The 21139-nt window shown below is 31.1% G+C and overlaps 1 protein-coding gene across 5 annotated transcripts in view; it reads left to right on the top strand.

Moving 5' to 3' along the window:
* The first annotated feature begins 2034 nt into the window (after nt 1–2034).
* ASPH (aspartate beta-hydroxylase) overlaps nt 2035–21139 on the top strand; it is a 196123-nt gene continuing 177018 nt past the window's right edge. The window contains exons 1-5 of one of the 5 annotated variants that reach the window (XM_074278758.1): nt 2046–2151; nt 10321–10470; nt 10943–10987; nt 12632–12700; nt 19074–20140. In XM_074278758.1, coding sequence (XP_074134859.1) covers nt 2136–2151; nt 10321–10470; nt 10943–10987; nt 12632–12700; nt 19074–19315 — 522 coding nt within the window. In that variant the 5' untranslated portion in view covers nt 2046–2135 and the 3' untranslated portion in view covers nt 19316–20140. Of the gene's footprint in view, nt 2152–10320; nt 10471–10942; nt 10988–12631; nt 12701–19073; nt 20141–21139 lie in introns of those variants that run through there. The other 4 variants (XM_074278756.1, XM_074278754.1, XM_074278757.1 and 1 more) reach the window with 4 other exon arrangements.

Raw genomic sequence — 21139 nt, 5'->3', positions numbered from 1 at the left:
AGACTTGAATTAGTGTATTGTTTTATACTTGAAGGTTCAAACCTGGGTGACTGTGAGAAAAGTAATGCTCTTGAAAAAAGAAGAGAGGCATTTGGTAATGTAGGGTTATAGTTCAGTAGTGAGACTAGAACTGGATATATAGCTCTGAAAATCAGATGTAAAACAGATGTGTGGTAAGGAGGAGAGAATGGAGGAATAGAAGAGGAGAGAGTATGTGTGTTTTATTTAGTTAATTAAAAATAGTATTAAAAAGGGAGAGAAATATTTTGCTCAGATTTTCAATTCCACATCTCCAACTGCCTATTAGATAATCCTAGCAACACCTCAACATTACAGATTTCTGATCAGGTACCACCATCCTTTCCAGCTCCTAGGTTTGAAACTTTGACTTTATCCTAAGTTCCTCATTTTCCCTCATCCCTCTTAATACAGTTCCTTGTTTGTTTCTACAACATTTTCACATCTAATACCTTCTTTTATAGGCAAGTTTTTCTGTTTAGTTTTTAAAGAACTTGACAACCTGTCCTACTGTACCTTTTCAACCTCATTCTACACTGCTTTCTATAGTTTATGATCTAGCCAAACTGGTTTTATTTATGTTCCTCACATATGGAAATCCATCCTCAATGGTTATGCCTTTGTTTTGGCTGGCTGTTCTTCATGCCTGAAATGCAGTCTTTCCTTACTTTTCTCTCATAGAATTCCTCTCTTGAAGTCATAGCTCAAATACCATCTTTTACATGAAGACTTTCTTTGATCCTGTTACTGCTTAAATGACCTCCTTCACTATTTATATTTATTTTATATTCATTCTCTATATTCTTAGTTTTCATATATTATCTACTCGATAGAATTATAAGTTCCTTGAGAATAGGGATTATTTCAATATTTGTATGCATAGCACCTAGCATGTTGCCTTATTAGACACCTTAAAAGTGTCTAATAAATGCTTCTTGATTAATTTGTGGAATAATTAAGCAAAGATTATTTCAATTTGTTTCATACCATAAACTATTAAAAACATATACTTTCGTTATTAGTTAATATTTCAGTTTTAATTTTCAGATTTAGAAAAATAACATTATATGGACTGATAAGGAAAGGACTGATAAATTATCAAGGAGCCTTTTGACTATTTTGAGTTTGTATTTGATTTGTTTAAGATTTGCCTAGAAGATTCATCTCAAAAAAGGCTCTAAAACTAAAAATCAATTGTAGCCTAAATGAATCTATTGTACATTTGTGAAACAATAAATTACTTTTCATAAATGAAGAGTTGGCACACCACTTTTCAAAAGTTACCTCTGCTTTAGATGGTTGTAACTAAGATTTGTGACTTTATTGGTCTGGATACTTTCTTTACTAATACAGATTATTGCCCTACTTCACTTTAAGAAACAGATTCACAAGATGCTGTTACCAAAAATATTCATCAGCTGGTGGCCAGCTTTTTGTTGTGTGCCTCTAAAGTTAGCTAGGCTGGTTCTCATACAATTCATGTGCCAGGCTCATATGTGTTATTAATTATATATACATCTCTTTGGAGGGAGCATGTGGAAGCTCCCCTTCCCTTTCACCCCCTAAGGATAATACATTCTAGAACAGGATTTGGAAACTCTCAATTCATTTCTCCCTATTGTAGCCATCAACAAGTCTAATAATGATCTTCTAAGTTAGATACTGAAATAGCTTTTGAAGGGCCAATTCCCAACGTTTCCTGGCTAAGAGCCAAGTTTCACAGCAATATTTTGTCCTAGTCTATGTTTGGTTAACAATGACTTAGTGTCAAGAATCAGGGCATTGAATTCTGTTTCTGAAAAAGAAATATTGCAGGACAGTTCTCTTTTATTTCTTTGGAATGCTTGATGCTTAGGGACTAAATTGGAAGGAAAAACCAACCAAGAAGGATATCCTATTAGGAGGAGGAGGACTGTCTGATTGTTGGTACTGGATTCCAGGGTGAGTGATTAGTAGCATTTGGCTTATGAAGAAAAGTGACTAAAAATAGCTCATGAGGAGAGTTTTAGTCAGGTCCAATTTCGGGTTCTAGCTGAGCTAGCCGCAAGTTTGACCACTCCTATAAAGCTGGAGCAATCTAAAATATATGATAAATATTTTCTGAAGACGTTAGCAGCATGAATGAAGATAAAGGTATATAACTAGTTTCTTAATGGAAAACTTAGAATTATTTACTTTGTGTTTGGCTCATATGTTTATTTCATTTTTCAATTTCTCTTTGTGAAAGCAAGTTGAGTGCTCTAATAGAAGAAGGGTGAGTGTTCAGCATTTGCTGCTTTGAACTTATACAGACATTGATTTCAAATAGTTGAAATAATTGAAAGATGTTTGTCTTGATCATATCTTTGTTTATAGGGACATACTTCATTAGATTTTGTTTGAATACGTAGCTTAAATAATTTTGAGGATTAAAAATTAGGAAATTGGGATATACACACAGCTTTTCTTTGTCAGACTTATACATTAGAAAAGGTTAATTTCTAAAATTCCTTCCAGCGGGGTGCATGATTCTGTATGGAAGTTGACCTACTTTTTGAGGCAGGCAATATGTGCAAAGAAGGGACTTAAGAAATTTGATTTTAACCCAAGATTTAGTACCTTCCAATATAGCTTACTAATTTGTTATTTTTTAAGGACTGAATTGTTTTGCTCATCTTCCTTTACAAGTATTGGTTGTCTCCCAATTAGAAAAAAAATATGAAGTGCTTTTTCTTCAGTACTTGAATACATTTTTCTTCAATATAGTATTTTATTTGTTAACTAGAGCACAACAATTTTCCATGACTTCTCAAGGGATTCACATTCTTTCTAGATCTGACCTAAAAGTCACTTTATTTACCCCATTGTAAAACTTTCAAACTTCTGAAATATGGGTCTTTTACTTGGTTGGGCCTTACACACACATGCTAGTTTATTTATTTTTTTTCAGATTACGTTTATACATACATGTATATATACACACACATACATATATATATATATGTATATATAATATATGTTTACAAGATATATGCATAGGTAATTTTTCAGCATTGACAATTGCAAAATCTTTTGTTTCAACTTTTCCTCTCCTTCCCACCACCCCTTCCCCCAGATGGCAGGTTGACCAATCATGTTAGTTTATTTTAACAGAGATGCTTATGAGATAAAGATTTCATTCTTTAAGTCAGTATTTTAAGTTCCTTTTGGGAATGGTGTAACTGTATTAATACATATCTAATAAAGACAACTTTATAGGAAGGAAGATTTTTTTTTTGTCATAAACCCCTGCCATCTTTGATAGTCTAGAAGAAACTAAGGAACCCTTTTCAGAATAATGTCTTTACATGCATGAAATAAAGTATATAAAATTATAGAGGCAACCGATTATATTGAAATATAGTTATCAAAAATACTAAAAATTAAATGTGTCAATTTTATTAATGCTGAATAATGAGAAATGTATTTTATATAGGCAAGTTAAAATTATGTTTTGTTTTTAAAAGATGACATTATTGTGAAGACTATTGTGGACTATATTCATAATTGAAGAAAATATTAAATTTTATTCAGAGCTTAGTGAAAATAATAATGTAAACTTTTTTCTTCTATCCATAGATTACTTGGGGATCCTTGGGCTTTAAATTAAGAATCCCTGTTCCTGAAGTGTATCCTCTGTTAATATTTTACTTGTCTGGTAACCTATGGGAATGAAGAATTCTTTGTCCATTCTTCTGTCCCTCTCTGTCCTTCTTCTCCCCCTGTCTCTCTGTCTCCTTCCTTCCTTCCTTCCTTCCTTCCTTCCTTCCTTCCTTCCTTCCTTCCTTCCTTCCTTCCTTCCTTCCTTCCTTCCTTCCTTCCTCTCTCTTTCTCTCTTTTTGTTTCTTTTCTCTAAAAGGGACATTTATTTAGGAGAAGAGTTTTTTGACCAAAAAAAGAAATAAAATAGGCACCAGGATTGGCAAATATGAAATAGAGTTGTGAGAACTTACAGTTGGCAAGGAAAAAAAAAAAGTTCCCTTGAGGAACTTGCAATTAACCAGGAGAAAGAAATTGCTCCATGAGGTGGGAGAAAGTCATTGACTGTCAGATTAGACTAATCAGAGTAAGGAGAAAGGTGCCATTAAAGGGAAGGCACCATGAAAAGAGTACTTTATAGTAAGCTTAGTCCTGAAGAGAACTTACCCCCCTTTTTTTTTTTATTCTTAAAGAAATTCTATTAATATTTTAAGCGAAACTCTATCATGTTATCTTTATTCTTAGTATTTATAAAAGTATGAAGCTCTTATTTTATCAAGTATTATATTTAGCATTGACTAAAATTAGTTATTTTTCAATGGTCATATGCAATTTATAAAACTACGAAGTTTATCACCAGTACCATTGATTTAGTACAACTGTGATCCTAATAATCAGTAATGTCTGTTAGACATTACTGTCTAAACAGTAATTAGACATGTTAGACATCTTGTAGACCATCAGGATGGTCTGATCTGGTGATCACTTGGGTGCAATTTTGATAGATTTTTTTTGCATAGCAAATAAATACATAATAAAATTGAATCAAAAACATTTATTAAGACCTTACTTGTGCCAGGTCCTATGCCAAGCTTTGGAGATACAAAGAAATATGATTCCTAGTCTCAAAAAACTTACCATTTAAAAAAAAATTTTTTTCAATTGACAGAAATAAAATTCTCTTCCTCGTCTCCTTCCTTTCATCCTTGAATAAAGGACAGTCATCTATTTTATCATTTTTATAGCACAAAAATATTCCATCAAAATACATTTATTCTTCCCCCTCCCCTTTCTCTCTTTTCTCTCTTATTTTCCTGTTGGGTGAAACAGATTTTTGTACTAAATTGTGTATAATTTAATTTATTCCTTTGTCATATTCAGATGATAATAGCATCATTCTTCATGTCTTTCCATATTTTTCTAAATCCACCAACTCATCATTTCCTACACTATAACTATATTCCATTTGTATTCTATCTAGCTATTTTAAATAGTCTAAACAATATTTATAAATGTGGATAACATACAGTGTGGTTTTCCTATTTTTCTCTTTTGATTAAAATTATTTTAGCAATACTTTTTTGCTCCTCACATTTTTTTATTGTTTGCATGTGTATGTTTTTCTGTGCTAATGCTGTTTCTTTTTTCTTTCCTTCTTTATTCTTCCTTCTTCCTCCCCTTTCCTCCTTCCTCCTCCTTTTCCTCCTTTGTCTTTTCTTCTTTCTTCCTCTTGCCTCCTCCCTTCTCCTCTCTCTACCTCTTCTCCTCTTTCTCCTTCTCCTCCTCCCTCTCTTTCTTCTCCTTCCTTCTCTTCTCCTCTTTCCTTCTCTTCTCCATCCTTCTCTTCTCTTCTCCTTCCTTCCTCTGTCCTCTGTCCTTTCTCCCTCCCTCCTTTTCTCTTCCTTTCCAATGAGCTTTGCATTTTTTCTTCTTGTTCTATATCCCAGGTTAGTTATTTTTACTCTGATTACTTAAATTTTCTTTTTTCTTCAGTCTCATGATTTTTTTTTTACTATTTCTCATCTCATGATTTCATTAGCTTTATTTGATCCACTCTGATTTTCAAAAAGTTTGTTACTTTTGCAAGCTTTGAACTTCTTGTTAAGCTGTTTAATCTCCTTTCCAAAATTCTTTCTTCCAAAGATCTTGTTTCTTTTAAAAAAATTTTCTCTAAATTTGTCCTTTTCATTTTTTCTTATTTTCTCTTATTTCATTTACAAAAAAAAAAATTAAACTTAACTCCATATTCCCCCAAAAAACCCTCAAAAAACTCTTGCTTCCAGTAGTTCTATTTGAATTTGTTCCTAAACTGTTTTCTCTGAAACCTTGATTATGTTTTGCAACCATTCTCTTCTCAAGTTTGTCTTTTGAGCATTCCTGTTATTATATAGTTCATTCTGTTTTTTTTTGTTTTTTTTTTTTTTTTGCTTTTATTTGCTCATTCTTCCAATCTAGTTTCTAATTTCTACTTTTGGTAGGAATAAGGCTTTGTGTTCTTGGAAGGAATATTTGTAATGTTTGAGATGCTACTTTCTTGGGGTACTGAGGATTCTGTATTCCAAGATCTCAGGGACAGCTCAGGTTGAGGACTAGCAGATTTTCAGTTCTCCTTCCTTATCCTCTTGTGCTCAGATCCCCTCTGCAATTCATCCTGGATTATGATCAGAAATTGGGTATTTAAGGAAAGAATTTACATTTGTCATCTGGACAAGGTCTTGCTATCCCAGGATGGGTCTCACTTAGGTTTATAAGTTTGATCCTTTTTCAGTCCCTGGTCTTTATAATAATTTCACATGCCCTTGGCATTCCCTGTCCCCTGGGTACATAGACCAATCTGTCTCCCTATGCCAACTTTGTTGGAAAAATGACTTACTGTAATTTTTTCTTGTATTATCCAATTAGGATTTGGCTTATATATTTTCTAGATCTACTTGGAGGAGTTTTATTAGGATTTGTGGAAGCTCATTGTTTTTTTTTTTTTTTTTTTTCTGTCATTTTGGCTCTCCACTTTAGCCTAATTCTTTTTTTTTTTTTTTACATCAGATTTTATTCTTAAGCTTTTTCTGTCTGCTACTCCTTTTTTCATTGGGTAAAAAGAAAGGAGAGGGAGGGGAGAATGGGGGGGGGAGAGACAGAGAGAATATGTATTCTTTGTTACAAAAAATGCATATCATGAGATATTGTCCTTGTCTAAGAATGTCTATCTTTATGAGATCATAAATAAATTAGAGGAACATAGGATAGTTTACCTCTCAAACTTGTGGAGGAGGAAGGAATTTGTGACCAAAGAAGAACTAGAGATCATTATTGATCACAAAATAGAAAATTTTGATTTCATCAAATTAAAAAACTTTTGTACAAATAAAACTAATGCAAACAAGATTAGAAGGGAAGTAACCAATTGGGAAAACATTTTTCTGATAAAGGCCTCACCTCCAAAATATACAGAGAATTGACTTTAATTTATAAGAAATCAAGCCAATCTCCAATTGAGAAATGGTCAAAGGATATGAACAGACAATTTTCAGATGATAAAATTGAAACTATTTCCACTCATATGAAAGAGTGTTCCAAATCACTACTGATCAGAGAAATGCAAATTAAGACAACTCTGAGATACCACTTCACACCTGTCAGATTGGCTAAGATGACAGGAAAAAATAATGATGAATGTTGGAGGGGATGTGGGAAAACTGGGACACTAATGCATTGTTGGTGGAGTCGTTAAAGAATTCAGGCATTCTGGAGAGCATTCTGGAATTATGCCCAAAAAGTTATCAAACTGTGCATACCCTTTGGTCCAGCAGTGCTACTACTGGGCTTATATCCCAAAGAAATACTAAAGAAGGGAAAGGGACCTGTATGTTCCAAAATGTTTGTGGCAGCTCTCTTTGTAGTGGCTAGAAACTGGAAAATGAATGGATGTCCATCAATTGGAGAATGGCTGAATAAATTGTGATACATGAATGTTATGGAATATTATTGTTCTGTAAGAAATGACCAGCAGGATGAATACAGAGAGGCTTGGAGAGACTTATATGAACTGATGCTGAGTGAAATGAGCAGAACCAGATCATTATATACTTCAACAATACTGTATGAGGATGTATTCTGATGGAAGTAAATATCTCAACAAAGAGAAGATCTAATTCAGTTCTAGTTGATCAGTGATGGACAGAATCAGCTACACCCAGAGAAGGAACACTGGGAAATTAGTGTAAACTGTTTGCATATTTGTTTTTCTTCTCAGGTTATTTTTGCTTTCTGAATCCAATTCTTCCTGTGCAACAAGAAATTCAGTTCTGTACACATATATTGTAGCTAGGATATATTATAACATATTTAACATGTATGGGACTGCCTGCCATCTAGTGGAGAGGGTGGAGGGTAGGAGGGGAAAGTTCGGAATGGAAGTGAGTGCAAGGAATAATGTTGTAAAAAATTACCCATGCATATGTACTGTCAAAAAAAAAAAAAAGTTAGAATTATAAAATTAATTTTTAAAATTTAATTAAAAAAAAGAAAGAAAAAAAAACAAAAAGAATGTCTATCTCTGTAGCTATGTCCATCTGTCAATATTATCAGGAGATCAGATAATAGTTATACAAGTCTCCCTAGACTTGGTTAGTTGAATCAAGAGTTCCTAAGCCTTTAGAATTTTTCTTTCTGCTGTTGTCTTTATATAATTTTTTTTTTTTAGCTCTGCTCATTTTCTTTAGATCAGTTCATACTACACACAGTCCTCTGAAATTGTCTCTTGTTATTTATTTCTTATTCCACAATGGTATTCTATTACATTACATGTACCACAGTTTTGTGTAGCCATTGTTTCAGAAACAATCTAAGATTCAAGATTTTTTTTTGCCTCTGCTTTTCTCCCTTTTCCTCTTTCAAAATCTAGAAGTTTGTTTTTCTTACAACTATTTCCTCTTTTGTATTATTCTTTCATTCAACTTTCATTAACTTTGTCTCCACCTTTCTATTCCTGCTTATTTTCTTGAGTTCCATGTATTTATGCATTAAACCCTGTACATTCTACTCAAGTGATATTCTCTTAATGTGCATATACTTCATCCTTTTCTTTATACTTTCTTGGTCCAATTATGAATAATCATTGCTTCTTCCAGTTCAAATTCCTTTCTAGTTTTCTCTGGATTTTTCTATTTATAACTTAAAGCTGCATCCCCATTTGGGTCTTCATATCAAAAAAAAAAAAAGTTTGAAAGTTATTTATAACATTAAAGGTTCCTCCCCCACCCCCTCCTTTTTTTTTTTTTTTTTTTTTTTTTTCTCTTCTCTTCTAGGATTATACTCTGCTTCCCTGGGAAAATTAGTTATTCCAGGTTTTGTAAGCCTGTTTCTTTTGCTTTTTGGAATACTGTATTTCAAGATTTCCTGGTTTTTAGTAGATACTATGAAATTTCATATGACCTTGACTATTGTCCCTGGTACTTCAGTTGCTTTTTTATGGGTGCTTGTAGTATTTTTTTTCTTTGATATGGAAACTCTGAACTTTGGCTATGACATTCCTGGGACTTTTCCTTTTAGCATTTTTCCCCTTAATAGTATTTTGTTTTTCCAGATACATGCAAAGATAGTTTTCAAAATTCTCCTTTTGAGAACCTCATGTTCCAAATCTTTCTTCCTCACCTCTTTCTTTTCCAACACAGTAAGAAATCTAATATAGATTAAACATTTGCATTCTTATACCCAACAGAGCAAACAATCCAATATAGGTTAAACATTTGCATTCTTATAAACATATTTCCATATTCGTCATACTGCATCAAAAAAGCATATCAAAAGAGGAAAAAGCACAAGAAAGGAAAGAAAAACCCAAGCAAAAAATAACAACAACAAAAAAGGTGAAAATACTATGCTTTGATCCATATTCAGACTCCCTAGTTCTCTCTCTGGAGGTGCATGGCAGAAGTCTATTGGAGTTTTCTTGAAACACCTCATTGTTGAAGAGTCAAGTCCATCACAGTTGATCAATGCATAATCTTGTTGTTATTGTGAGCAATGTTCTCTTGATTCTGCTCACTTCACTCAGCATTAGTTCATGTAAATCTTTCTAGCTTTTCTGAAATTAGTATGCTCATTATTTCTTTTTCTGTCATCTTAGCCAGCCTGAGAGGTATAAAATGATACTTCAGAGTTGTTTTGATTTGCATTTCAACCAATAGTGATTTAGAACCTTTTTTCATATGATTAGAAATGACTTTAATTTTGTCTAAAAATTGTCTGTTCGTATCCTTTGACCATTTATCAATTGGAAAATGGCTTGTATTCTTATAAATTTGAGTCAGTTCTCCCTATATTTTAGAAATGAAGCCTTTTTTTGGGAGGGGGTTCTTTCAGGAAGTGATGAAAGAAAGGATTCTTTCCTTATTTACTTTGCCGTCTGTTTTTTTTTCCTCTTACTATTTTTCATTTAGTGCTTTTTGCTATACTGTATCCAGCAGTTTTTATTAAAACATGCTTTGCAGAGAATCCAGTGGTTCTTAAAGTAGCTCCCCCGACAGTTTCCATATCAATTATTTTTTGTATCAGATAATTTCAATTTTCTTTCTTCTCCTTTTTTTAAATTTAATGATTTAGCTGTAATGTCTTTTGCTAGACTTGACAAAAATATGAAACCAGTTTCTTTAAGTCTCTTGTGTTCTTGGAATACTTCATACTCGTAGCTTAAATTCAGACAACCAGTTACTAGAAAATGTAATGGACTTCAAAGAGTAAAAGCTGTACTAAAGCTTTATTTTTTCATCAAATGATGATGTTTCCAACTTTTTTGTTTTTCAACAGAGGCAAAGCATGGAGGACATAAGAATGGAAAGAAAGAAGGACTATCTGGAAGTTCATTTTTCACATGGTTTATGGTAATTGCATTGCTGGGCGTCTGGACTTCTGTAGCTGTTGTTTGGTTTGATCTTGTTGATTATGAAGAAGTTCTAGGTAAGTTAGTTTTCTATACTTTAAAAAATTACAAATACATATATTTCTATTCTTACAGTATAATTTAAATATTTAACGCTACTCTCTGTCTTGGGAATATCCAATTATAAGCAAAATTTGAATCACCTAGTTTGTTGACAGGATATTTCATTTATTGAATAGTAATCAAGCTTTTTAGAAAAGCAAATAATTGTAGCTTGAAAATGTTTATGAATGAATATAATATATATGTTATATAAAGTGAATAAAAGTTTTAAATTTTAATGTCTTTTAGAAAAATGACTCCCAGATTAGACTTGCAGATTAGAGAGAAATTTGCAGAAAAAATTTTTAGATTTTTTTTATGGGTTCATAGTGAATTATTAATAGAGAAAGAAACATGTAAATGAAGCAGTAAAATAAGGGAACATATTTAAAATAATTTGTGTTTTTTAATACAAGTAACAGTTCTCATATTTTTATATGCATGCAGCCAAAGCAAAGGACTTCCGTTATAACTTGTCAGAGGTACTTCAAGGTAGGCTATTCAAGACATATTTTTAAAAAGCTCATATTTTTCTCTCTCTGAAATTTTACTATACCTTATTTTACTTTGTCTTTTAAAGAAACTTCCACGATATGTAAGTTATTTCCAATGTTCCACAAGCTATATAGTTTTAATTGTTAACTTTTTAGAATAAACTAATTATTAATTTTAACTTTTATCTTCAGATCTGTAACTTTCACTTTAAATTTTGTCAAAAAAAAATAGGAGTTTTGTAACTTTTCATTTCTCCTATTTCTTGGTGAATTTTTTTCTTAGGGAAAAATGTGTTCACTTTCAGAAATGTTAGTGGTAAATTACATCAGTACCTGAATGAGAAGAAAAAAACCCTTTTGCATAACATCAGTCTTTTAGACAAAAAAAAAAAAAAAAAAAAAAAAAAAAGAGGTACTAGAAACTGAGGGGATTAGAGGTATATACCACTCTGCTGCTGTTGTTAATTCCTAAAAAGTTACAATATTCTTTTTAAAGATATTTTGGTAAATGACATAATTGACCTCTGGGCTGTTTGGGGGGAACTGAATTTCTATAGCTTTGGTCAGTAATGATAATTATACATCATCCTGCTAGAAAGTTAAGATTTAAAGTTTTTTGTTTTTGTTTTTTCAAATTAGAATGCTTGCTTTCCTTGACAAGCAAAGATAAAGTCTATGCTTGTATTGCCTATTTCTCTTGGATGAATCCTAATCTTTTTATTTTTAAATACTTATAACTTTTATTGCTTAATTAGATTTTTAAATAGGATAAAGTGGTTCATTCACAGCATCAGGATATCTTTAACAACATTAGGCATCTTATTTTAGGTCTTGCTTACTAAGAAAATTTTATGGTAGCTTTTTTTTGGGGGGGGGAGGGTTAAGTGGTTCTGCTGTAAATGCTAGTTTTTGAATAGAAAAATCTATTTCTTTGTTTTAGTTTCAAATTGTTTAAGATTTGATCTTCCTTTTTATTTTCTACCTGGAGCAGATTTGATTATAACATTGAAGATTGAATAAATAAATAAATATTTTTAGATTTCGAAACATAAAGCTTCCTTAACTATTTAAAAAAAAATTTTTGAGGTAATTGGGGTTAAGTGACTTGCCCAGAGTCACATAGCTAATAAGTATTAAATGTCTGAGGATTGATTTGACTCGGGTCCTACTGACTTCAGAGCTAGTGCTTTTCCCACTGTGTTATCTAGCTGCCCCAACTTCCTTAATTATTAATAATATATATTTAATATTGTAAAGTTGGATGAGATGCTTAAAGTTTTTAGCATTACTACAAAAATCTTTTAGTGTAATTTAAACCATCCATTTCATTACCTCAAACTTTAAAATAAATTATTATAGAATGAAGCAAATGTATTTAATCATTTATGATTTTCATTTTTTATTAATTGGATAAGTGAAAAATCAGAATTTCAAAGTGTATTTTATGTGATATTTAGATATATTAAGAAAAGGTAATTGTCACATACTTGTAAAGAGAAAGATAGTTGGCTTAGAAGTACAGTGGACTAATTGCAACAGTATGTCTACTATGCAGATTTCAATAAATGGAAATATTCAACTATCTTCTTCTCTTTCATTCCTACCTTTCCTCTTCTCCCATCATTTTTAAATTTAATTATAGGAAAGCTGGGAATCTACGATGCTGATGGTGATGGTGATTTTGATGTTGATGATGCCAAAGTTTTACTAGGTAAGTATACCTTAATTTTGGAATGATATAGGAATATGCCAAAAATGATATTATGCATGGAACCTTGATTGTGAAAACATTTAAGATTTGTCCATAGATTGGACATAGCATTATAAATTTTTAAGAAGACAGATATTATGTGACGTGTTCCTTGTATGCAAACCTTGATAAATCAAGAACAAATTTTATAAGTACTATCTTCATCTTGAAAATACTTTTTATGTGAATATTATAAATTTTTAAGATAATATTGTGTGAAATATTTATTGTATGCAAACCTTGGTAAATTGAGAATAAATTTTATATGTCCTGTCTTCATCTTGAAAATGCTTTTTATTTGAACATTTAATGTCTTGTATAAAAACGGTGCTATTTGGCTTTCAAATTAATTATATAATTCTTTTTTATTGGCTTTGAAAATATCTTTTACATAAGCTTAAATTTTAAATTAAAGTTTAAAATTTTTGTAAGTCTACCATAAACTAATATAGTAATGATAAAAAGTTACATGAGGTCTGTTGTAGATCTTAAAAGTAAACACTTCAAATATACTATATTTGAACCCATTGAGAACTTCAGATGACTAAATCTTTTTGTTATTCTCCCCACTTTATTGTTGTGAAAGAGATGGTGCTTTGATAGAGAAGGAAGAGATCATTGATTATTCTTTATTGCTAATAAATCTTGTTGATTTTTCTCTGAAAATCATGTCAAATTTCTTAATGTGATTTTTGTCTAAATATATTTTTGCTCATGAAGAACCCTCATATCCTTTAGTTACTTTAATTTGAAATATTTTCACTTACATCATACTTTAATGCTTCATTATATAATGGGTGTGACCATTGACCCTTGAAACTTGTATAGATGTAGCATAAGCTCTGAAAGTCTTATTAAGCAGGAAAGGATGGATTTCCGCAGCAATGTGCTGCACCTGATCCAGCCTAATTAAGAATGGAGTAGCTTATCACCAGATTGGATATCTGGGAATAAAATTTAGGAAAACTTCATATTTCGGGTAGGCCATGAGTTTCTGTTTAAGAAAAGCTTCACATGCTAAAATATTTTTACTTGTAACCTAAATGTAAGTTCTGAGAATTTTTTTTTAAGTTGACATGCAGGAAGGATCAGTATTTGCTTTTTTGAGGTGTTTTTGTTTGTTTGTTTGTTTTGGCTGAGGCATTTGGGGTTAAGTGACTTGCCCAGGGTCACACAGCCAGGAAGTGTTAAGTGTATGAGGCCAAATTTGAACTCAGATACTCCTGACTTCAGGGCTGGTGCTCTATCTACTATACTAATTAGCTGACTTTTTTGTTTGGTTGGGTTTTTTTGGTTTTGGTTTTTGTTTTTTTGTTGTTGTTGTTTTTTTAATAGTAAGAAATTGGAAGCATGATTCTATCACCCTATTGATTTTTTAATATGATTTTAATTGTGGATATTTGAATTGAAGTTTTTAAAAGATACATATTTGTATTTGAAAAGCATTCGTAGCCCATGTGCTAACTGGAATGATTTTCATTTATGACCATCAGAAATGTTTCTTTATTCTATAATTTAAAGAAAGCTTTAAATGCCCAAACTAAATGTGTGGCATTTATAATTGTACTATCTACTTAGTAATAAGAATGTTTTTCTTTAAGCAGTTCTTCATTTTAGCATGATGAAGTTAGTTTACTATTTTAAAACTGTGTTTTCCAAATTTTAATTCATTATTTTTAGAAATAAGTTATTTAAAATGTACCTACAAATTATGTTAAAAATACATCTTCTTTGTTGAGTAATATTAGAAATTGTCAAACAACAGTTATTAAAAAAAATTTTTTTTTTGCATTGTTCACATGTGTGGCAGGATTACATTTGGATTTCAAGCATCAAATTTCATATTTGGAAATTTACTAGATCTTAAAATAAAGGATTAACAAGAAAATATGTGGTCTAACTAGCAAAAACAAAGAACAGCTTGAATTGTATGTAAGCATTTTCATATTTAGAAATGTGACAACTGAATTGGCTGATTAAATCTCTGAGTTTCTTTGAGAACATGACTATCACATTGCTTCACATGATTCCTTCATCACATTGCTCAGGAATATGATGTGGTATTCCTAGGACTTTATACAATTGGTTTTGACTTGATTCAAGTTGAAGAAACTAAAGATTAACCCCTGGTGTCAGACTCAACTTTTATTATTTCTTTTTCATTAATTTTAATTTTCTATTGTTTGAAAATAGTAACATACATCGTAGCTTGGGTCTGGAGATAATTTCTGATCTCATTTTACCTCAGTAAAAATATCAGAAAAGAAGTGATATTAACCATATTCGTTTAAATCTTTTATGAAGTGATGGCACAGAAAATCAAAAGTGAGTGGGTCATTAATCAGATCAATTGCAGAGGATAAAATCTGATGTTTATTTTCTGTGATAACTTTTATATTATTGTGAATATTAGCTGTATATAGTTGTTTTTAAGTGAATAATTTGTAGGCTGTTATAGGGTCTTAATTTAGCTTGCATCAGCATTACCAATTTTGTAGAAAAGAAATACATGCTAATTTAAACATTTCTTATACTTATTGAAAAAAGCCAATGAATCATACACAGAGATGTACAGAATTAAGTAATTTCTGTGGAATTCACAATTAATAGATACCAACCATAGAATTTATATGGTACCTTTATTGTCAGAAAAATGCTTGCATATGCTGTCATTTTAACTTCACAACAACCCTGTTGTAAGAAATGTAAGCATTATTATTCCTTTGTTGAATATGAGAAATTTGAGTATTAGAGAAGTTAAATGACTTAGGCAATATTACATAGCTAAATGAATGGTGTCAGGTGTTAAGCACTGTTTTAGACTTCTGATTCTTGTTCTCTTTTTACTTTGCCATCCCATCTTGCAAATCTTTTAAACTTTATCATTCACTTACCTAAAGAACCTAGCAAGGCAACCTATCATAAATGATATGAATTCCTTTAAAATATTTTGGTCTAGTTTGTTAACAACTAAAATCATTTGAAATGAAAAAATTCTCTACCAAAACTTGTTACTTCCAGGGCAGCTAGGTTAGGTAGTACAGTAGATAGAGCACCAGCCAGTCAGGAGGACCTGAGTTCATATTTGAGCTCATACATTTAACACTTCCCAGCTATGTGACCCTGGACAAGTCACTTAACCCCAATTGCCTCAACAAAACAAACAAACCCAAAACATGTTACTGTGGTGACATGATAAATTCCTGAGTAAATGAATAGGTAGAAGTCTCTCACAAGAAAAGCCAAACATAACATGAATAATAAGCCTGTTTCCCTGTGTTGAGCAATTAACAGCAATTTGACTAGTTGATACTATGATACTATGAAAGAGATAAGCTACCATACTTTATGATAGTAATTGTAAAGTTCTATGTCATATTTTTGGCATTCACTGAAAATGAGATCATAAGTCCCCAAAAGTAAAACCAAGAGTGTATTTATGGGGGATAACTACTGAGGTTTGTAGAATTCTGGTCCCTATTCTTTTCTGCTGCTTCTTTATTAAGTTGTTTCTTCCCTATGTGGATAGGAGATAAGGAATCACTCAATATGAAGAAAGTTCCCTCTTTTTCTTAAATCAAACATTTCTTAGGTCTCTGAATGAATAAGGAAGAAACTCTTTTTAGAGTTGTATGTATTCAACGGGCAGCTTTTGCTTGTTATATCTTTTAGAAATAGAGTTTGTCATATTAATATTAAGACAGTAAAACCCACTTCTGTTTTCAAGATTTTATACCTTTGTGATTTTGATAGTTTAATTTTTTTCCCCATAGTGATATTTATCAAGAAAAAGAGAAACCTTTTTTGTTTTGTTTTGTTAGATTTAGAAATAGGGCATTGTCCCTGATGATCTATTAAATATAGAAGAAGGGAAATTAGTTTTAAAATTCTTTATAACAAACCTGGAATCAGGAGAACCTGAATCCAAATGTTGCTTAGTTGTATGACTGGATTTTAACTCAGAGCCATCTAGCTGTCCCAGGGAATAGAGTATTTTAAAAGAGAGTAATGCATGATTTAAGACTGATAGATACTTTGGGATGGGAATATGGGGCATTTTAAATTTCAAGCTAAGAATTTTGGTTTTGATTCAGTAGACTGTGGAAGAACTACTTAAGATTTTAAGATACCTGAGTTGACATGATCAAATCAGTATATTAATTAGGAAAACTAACTATACTTGAATAATTGAAATAATGGAGAGATTGGGAACTCAATTTTAAAAAGTTGAAAGTTAGTTAAATTCGCACCCAGGAAAAAAGAAATAGGGATCTAGAATTAAAGGATCAGATAAGAAATGAAGGGGTGAATTCTGCTGTAGATGTAGAATCATTAGAGCTTTTTGGTTATTAATTCAACTGAGATTTCTAGCTTAAATGTCAAAGAAAATGATCATCATGCCATCATTGATGTGTAAAGGGCTGAAACTATGAAAAGATACACATGAATCAGACAACCGAACACTTAAGTCTAATTATCTATTGGACAATACTCTATTAGAATATGTTTGGAAAAATGGCCCTTCGCAGTGTTTGGTGCTGGCTCAATGTTTGGGGTTAAGATAATCGAAAAGACAATGATTAGAGGATGGAGTGACAGAGGCCAGAGACTCACTTGGCTGCAGGAGGAGGAGAAAGGTGCGGATTCTGGACTCCAGAATTGAAAAGAGATCTTTGGCAAAACTCCTGGCAGTCTGCCTGCCTCTCCCCCTAAAGACCAAGGACTTTTACTTATCCTGACTTTGGCTGATCCTGAGACCTCCGGAGGGAGCTAGCTCAGACTTAACATTGATGGAAGTAGGGAAGTCAGGAAGATAAGCACACTTTAGGGTAAAATTATATGTTCAGTTTGAGAGGTTGTTTTTAAGTGTTAGCAAGATTTGTAGGAAGAGCATTATACCAGATTTGACACCCAGGTTAAACATGAGTTACAAAGTATTTTTCTGACAGATAAAAATGGAATAAATTATGTATAATCTTCATCGTGTCACTTAGCATTTGACCAACACTATGTACCTATATTTCTTTTATATTAATTTTTGATCTTGGAGATCTAATAATAAATGGAGAGATTTTGTGCAATAAAGCCTGTAGTGCTTCAGTTTGAATTAGTGAGATGTAAAAAATCCTGAGATCCAAGATTGCTGCATTTTGTTAACATTTATAAGGTTAATGATTATTCTTTGCTAATACAACTCATTTATTCAGACATGCCATCTTGATTCAAATCTGTATTTAGTAATGTGCATTGATAAATGTTTTTGCTAACTTCCCACACTATTTAAGACCTGGATTGATTATATGTATTCGCATCACTGGGACATGTTTTACATCTAAGTTTTAGAAGTTGCCAGCAAATTGCATGCTATAAGATGCTTTCATGATATGAAGGGTAAATTTTTTGTTTAGTAGTAACTCTTTAAAATTGAGAATAGTCCATCAAAGTCTGAAACTTACTTTCTTATGATTGGTTAAAATGAATACTTTATTAATAGACTAAGTTTTAATTTGTTGTCATTAGTATATTTTAATTTTTTTATTTTGATGTGTCAAGGCAATAGTAATTGGTGAAAAGTACAGTGAAGAAGTTTAGAAAATTAATTGATTATAATTTCAGTTCTGCCTTGGATTTTATGACCTTGGGATGATTTTTTTTAGAATTTTTTTTATTATTAATGATGCTAGTGATCATAATAGGAGAATGAATTGTGGAGGCTAGGTTGTTGAAGTACAGTTGTGTCTGTTTTGAAACAAAAATGAAAAATGGCCTTATTTAAGTAGAGTCTTGCATAGCCTAAGGGGGAAAATTTGAGGAAATCAATTTTATAGTTATCAATGAATTCTCATGGACAGGCCAAAAATATTTTTGTACCCACCTCTTGATTATTTAATTTCAAGCACTGAACTTTGTGCATTATCTCTGATATTTTTAATGACATTTTTTCTTTTGGCTGACAAACTAAACAAACTTAACCATTTGTTGAAGCAATATATCATTAGAAAGACTACTTTCTTGAAAAAAAAATAACATTAGGGAAGTAAGTTAATGCATTCAGAATCTAGTAGTTATTTGCAGTTTTATATTGCTTATACCACTGACCTCCTTACTGCGTGAAAATTGAGAGTGTTCTGCCCCAAATGTATGGTTTAATCTGATGTTTTCTCTTGTAATCATTACTTTACTTTCTTAAATGGCTTTTCTATAAACACCTGTGTCCATGTACAAGATTCCTTTCTTAAATCACATTTCCTCAATTTCTTTTTTTCCACCTAACTACTTTCCTTTATTTTCTCTCTTTCTCTCTTTTTCTCTCTCTCCTTTTATTCTCGTGTAGGCTTGACCAAAGATGGCAGTAATGAAAATATTGATTCTCTTGAGGAAGTCCTTAATATTTTAGCAGAGGAAAGCTCTGATTGGTTTTATGGCTTCCTCTCATTTCTCTATGATGTAATGACTCCTTTTGAAATACTAGAAGAAGAAGAGAGCGAAACTGCAGGTGATGTTGATGGTACGTCACAGAATGAAGGGGTTCAGGGAAAAAAGACTTGTATTATTTTGGATTTACAGAACCAGTAACATTGACCAAAGTCTAAAATTACTGGCTTGTGCTAAACTTCAAACATATTCCTTTCTTGCTATATCAGGATTGAATTTTAGGGGGGAACTTGAACCTAATGTTTGATTTTACTAAAAAATAAAGTTAACCATGTGACCTTCCTTTACTAGTTGATGGGCCTTTCATTAATTTTCTATTTTGTATTAGGGGAAATAATATTGCACAGTTATTTTAACAGTCTACAAAATAATTTTTTTTAAAAAGTCCTTAATGTTTCTGTATGATCTTGCTTCAGTTTGTGCATTTTCTGCACTAAACATGAAATATTAACTCTAGTATTTTATTGTTAACACTTAATGCTTGTCTTTCTAACAGAATATTGAGATGATGATAATGGTCTTGATGACAAAATATTTTGGCATGATTGATAAGTTATATAAAGAACATGCTTCTACATTGATCTTTAATATAACTATCACATATAATTATAACAAAACAATTGATACTAATTTTTGTTTATTGTAATTTATTTTAAATTAAAGTTTTATTAAAAATTAATATGGATTTTAATTAAAAGCTCTATATTGGTGCTTTTGAAATATTTTTCAAAGAAAAAATAACCTTAATTTCACCATAGGTTACTTAAAACAAATTGTTTTATGTTTTATGGCATGCCAGTATATTTCTGTCTATGAAAGCAGATTTTCATTCTTATTTTAAGATAGCAAATTCACTCCAGTTGGATGTGGATGTGATTTTTTTTTTCAAATTTTATGCAAGTGGGAAAATGTGAATTTGTATATTACATAAATGTCAAACATATTAAAATTATTCACCTACCCTAATATCTAATGTCTATTTTTTCCTGTATTTAATATTTATATGTATGTATTAGCATAGAAATTCAAATATTTTTAAGTTCTATGTTAAAACAAAGATCTAAAAAACTTTTTTAGGGCTAAGTAGAATTTATTGTAATGACACGAATCTTTATCAAGGGGAAATTGAAAACAATTCTCCTAAACTTGTAGTGACTTGCTTGAAATCTTCCTTAATACCTTTTAACCTTTTACTTTTAAGTTAATCTATTTTGACAGAAGTGCTGTAGTGAAAGTTACTACATTTGGTATTTTAAGTATTTTAGTTAGTGTCTTATAAGTCTTATTTCATAGAGCTTTAAATAAAACCATTATAATTTGGACATCTGTTAGGGTGACCATTCAAAGCTTATGATTTTTTAAAATTCTAGAATAAGACTTCTTAGTCTTTTAAAATAGTTGTGCCCATTGTGAAATGGTTTGTTAAATGATATTTCACAATTTGATTTCTGAAATTGTGTAAATTTTAGTTTATTTAAAGTTAAAATTGTACTTCACTTTTCAAAATTTAGTCAAATGTTGCTATTGGATCCATTACATGCCTTCCATTTATTAGTGATTATCAAATTGAAATAGGTATACAAACAGAATTATTCTAAAATTTGTAGCTATATATTGGTACCTCTTATCTTTCTTGATGAGAAAAAATGTCTTTATTTGACCCAAAAATATAACAACAATTCAACGTAAAATAGAGAAGAGAGAAGGCAATTTCCAATTAAGATTTCAAATATCCTTTTGTTCTCTATTTATCACTTTAATATTGTCTGGGTTTTGTGTATCATATTTAACTATTCTATTAAAATAATAATCTTCCCTGAATTTTATCTGAAAATTTGTTAATTATTAATTAATAAAGTCACAATTAAAAATCTCTACAGAAAAACCTATAATAATAATAATAATAAAATAATAAACTAGTTTAATAATTGAAGTATTATTTTCTGGGTTTTTTTGGTCAGCTAA

The sequence above is a fragment of the Sminthopsis crassicaudata genome, chromosome 1 (assembly GCF_048593235.1).
Source record: "Sminthopsis crassicaudata isolate SCR6 chromosome 1, ASM4859323v1, whole genome shotgun sequence".
Taxonomy (NCBI): Eukaryota; Metazoa; Chordata; class Mammalia; order Dasyuromorphia; family Dasyuridae; genus Sminthopsis; species Sminthopsis crassicaudata.
Note: the sequence above shows the minus strand (reverse complement) of the source record. Positions and strands in the feature narration are given on the sequence as shown.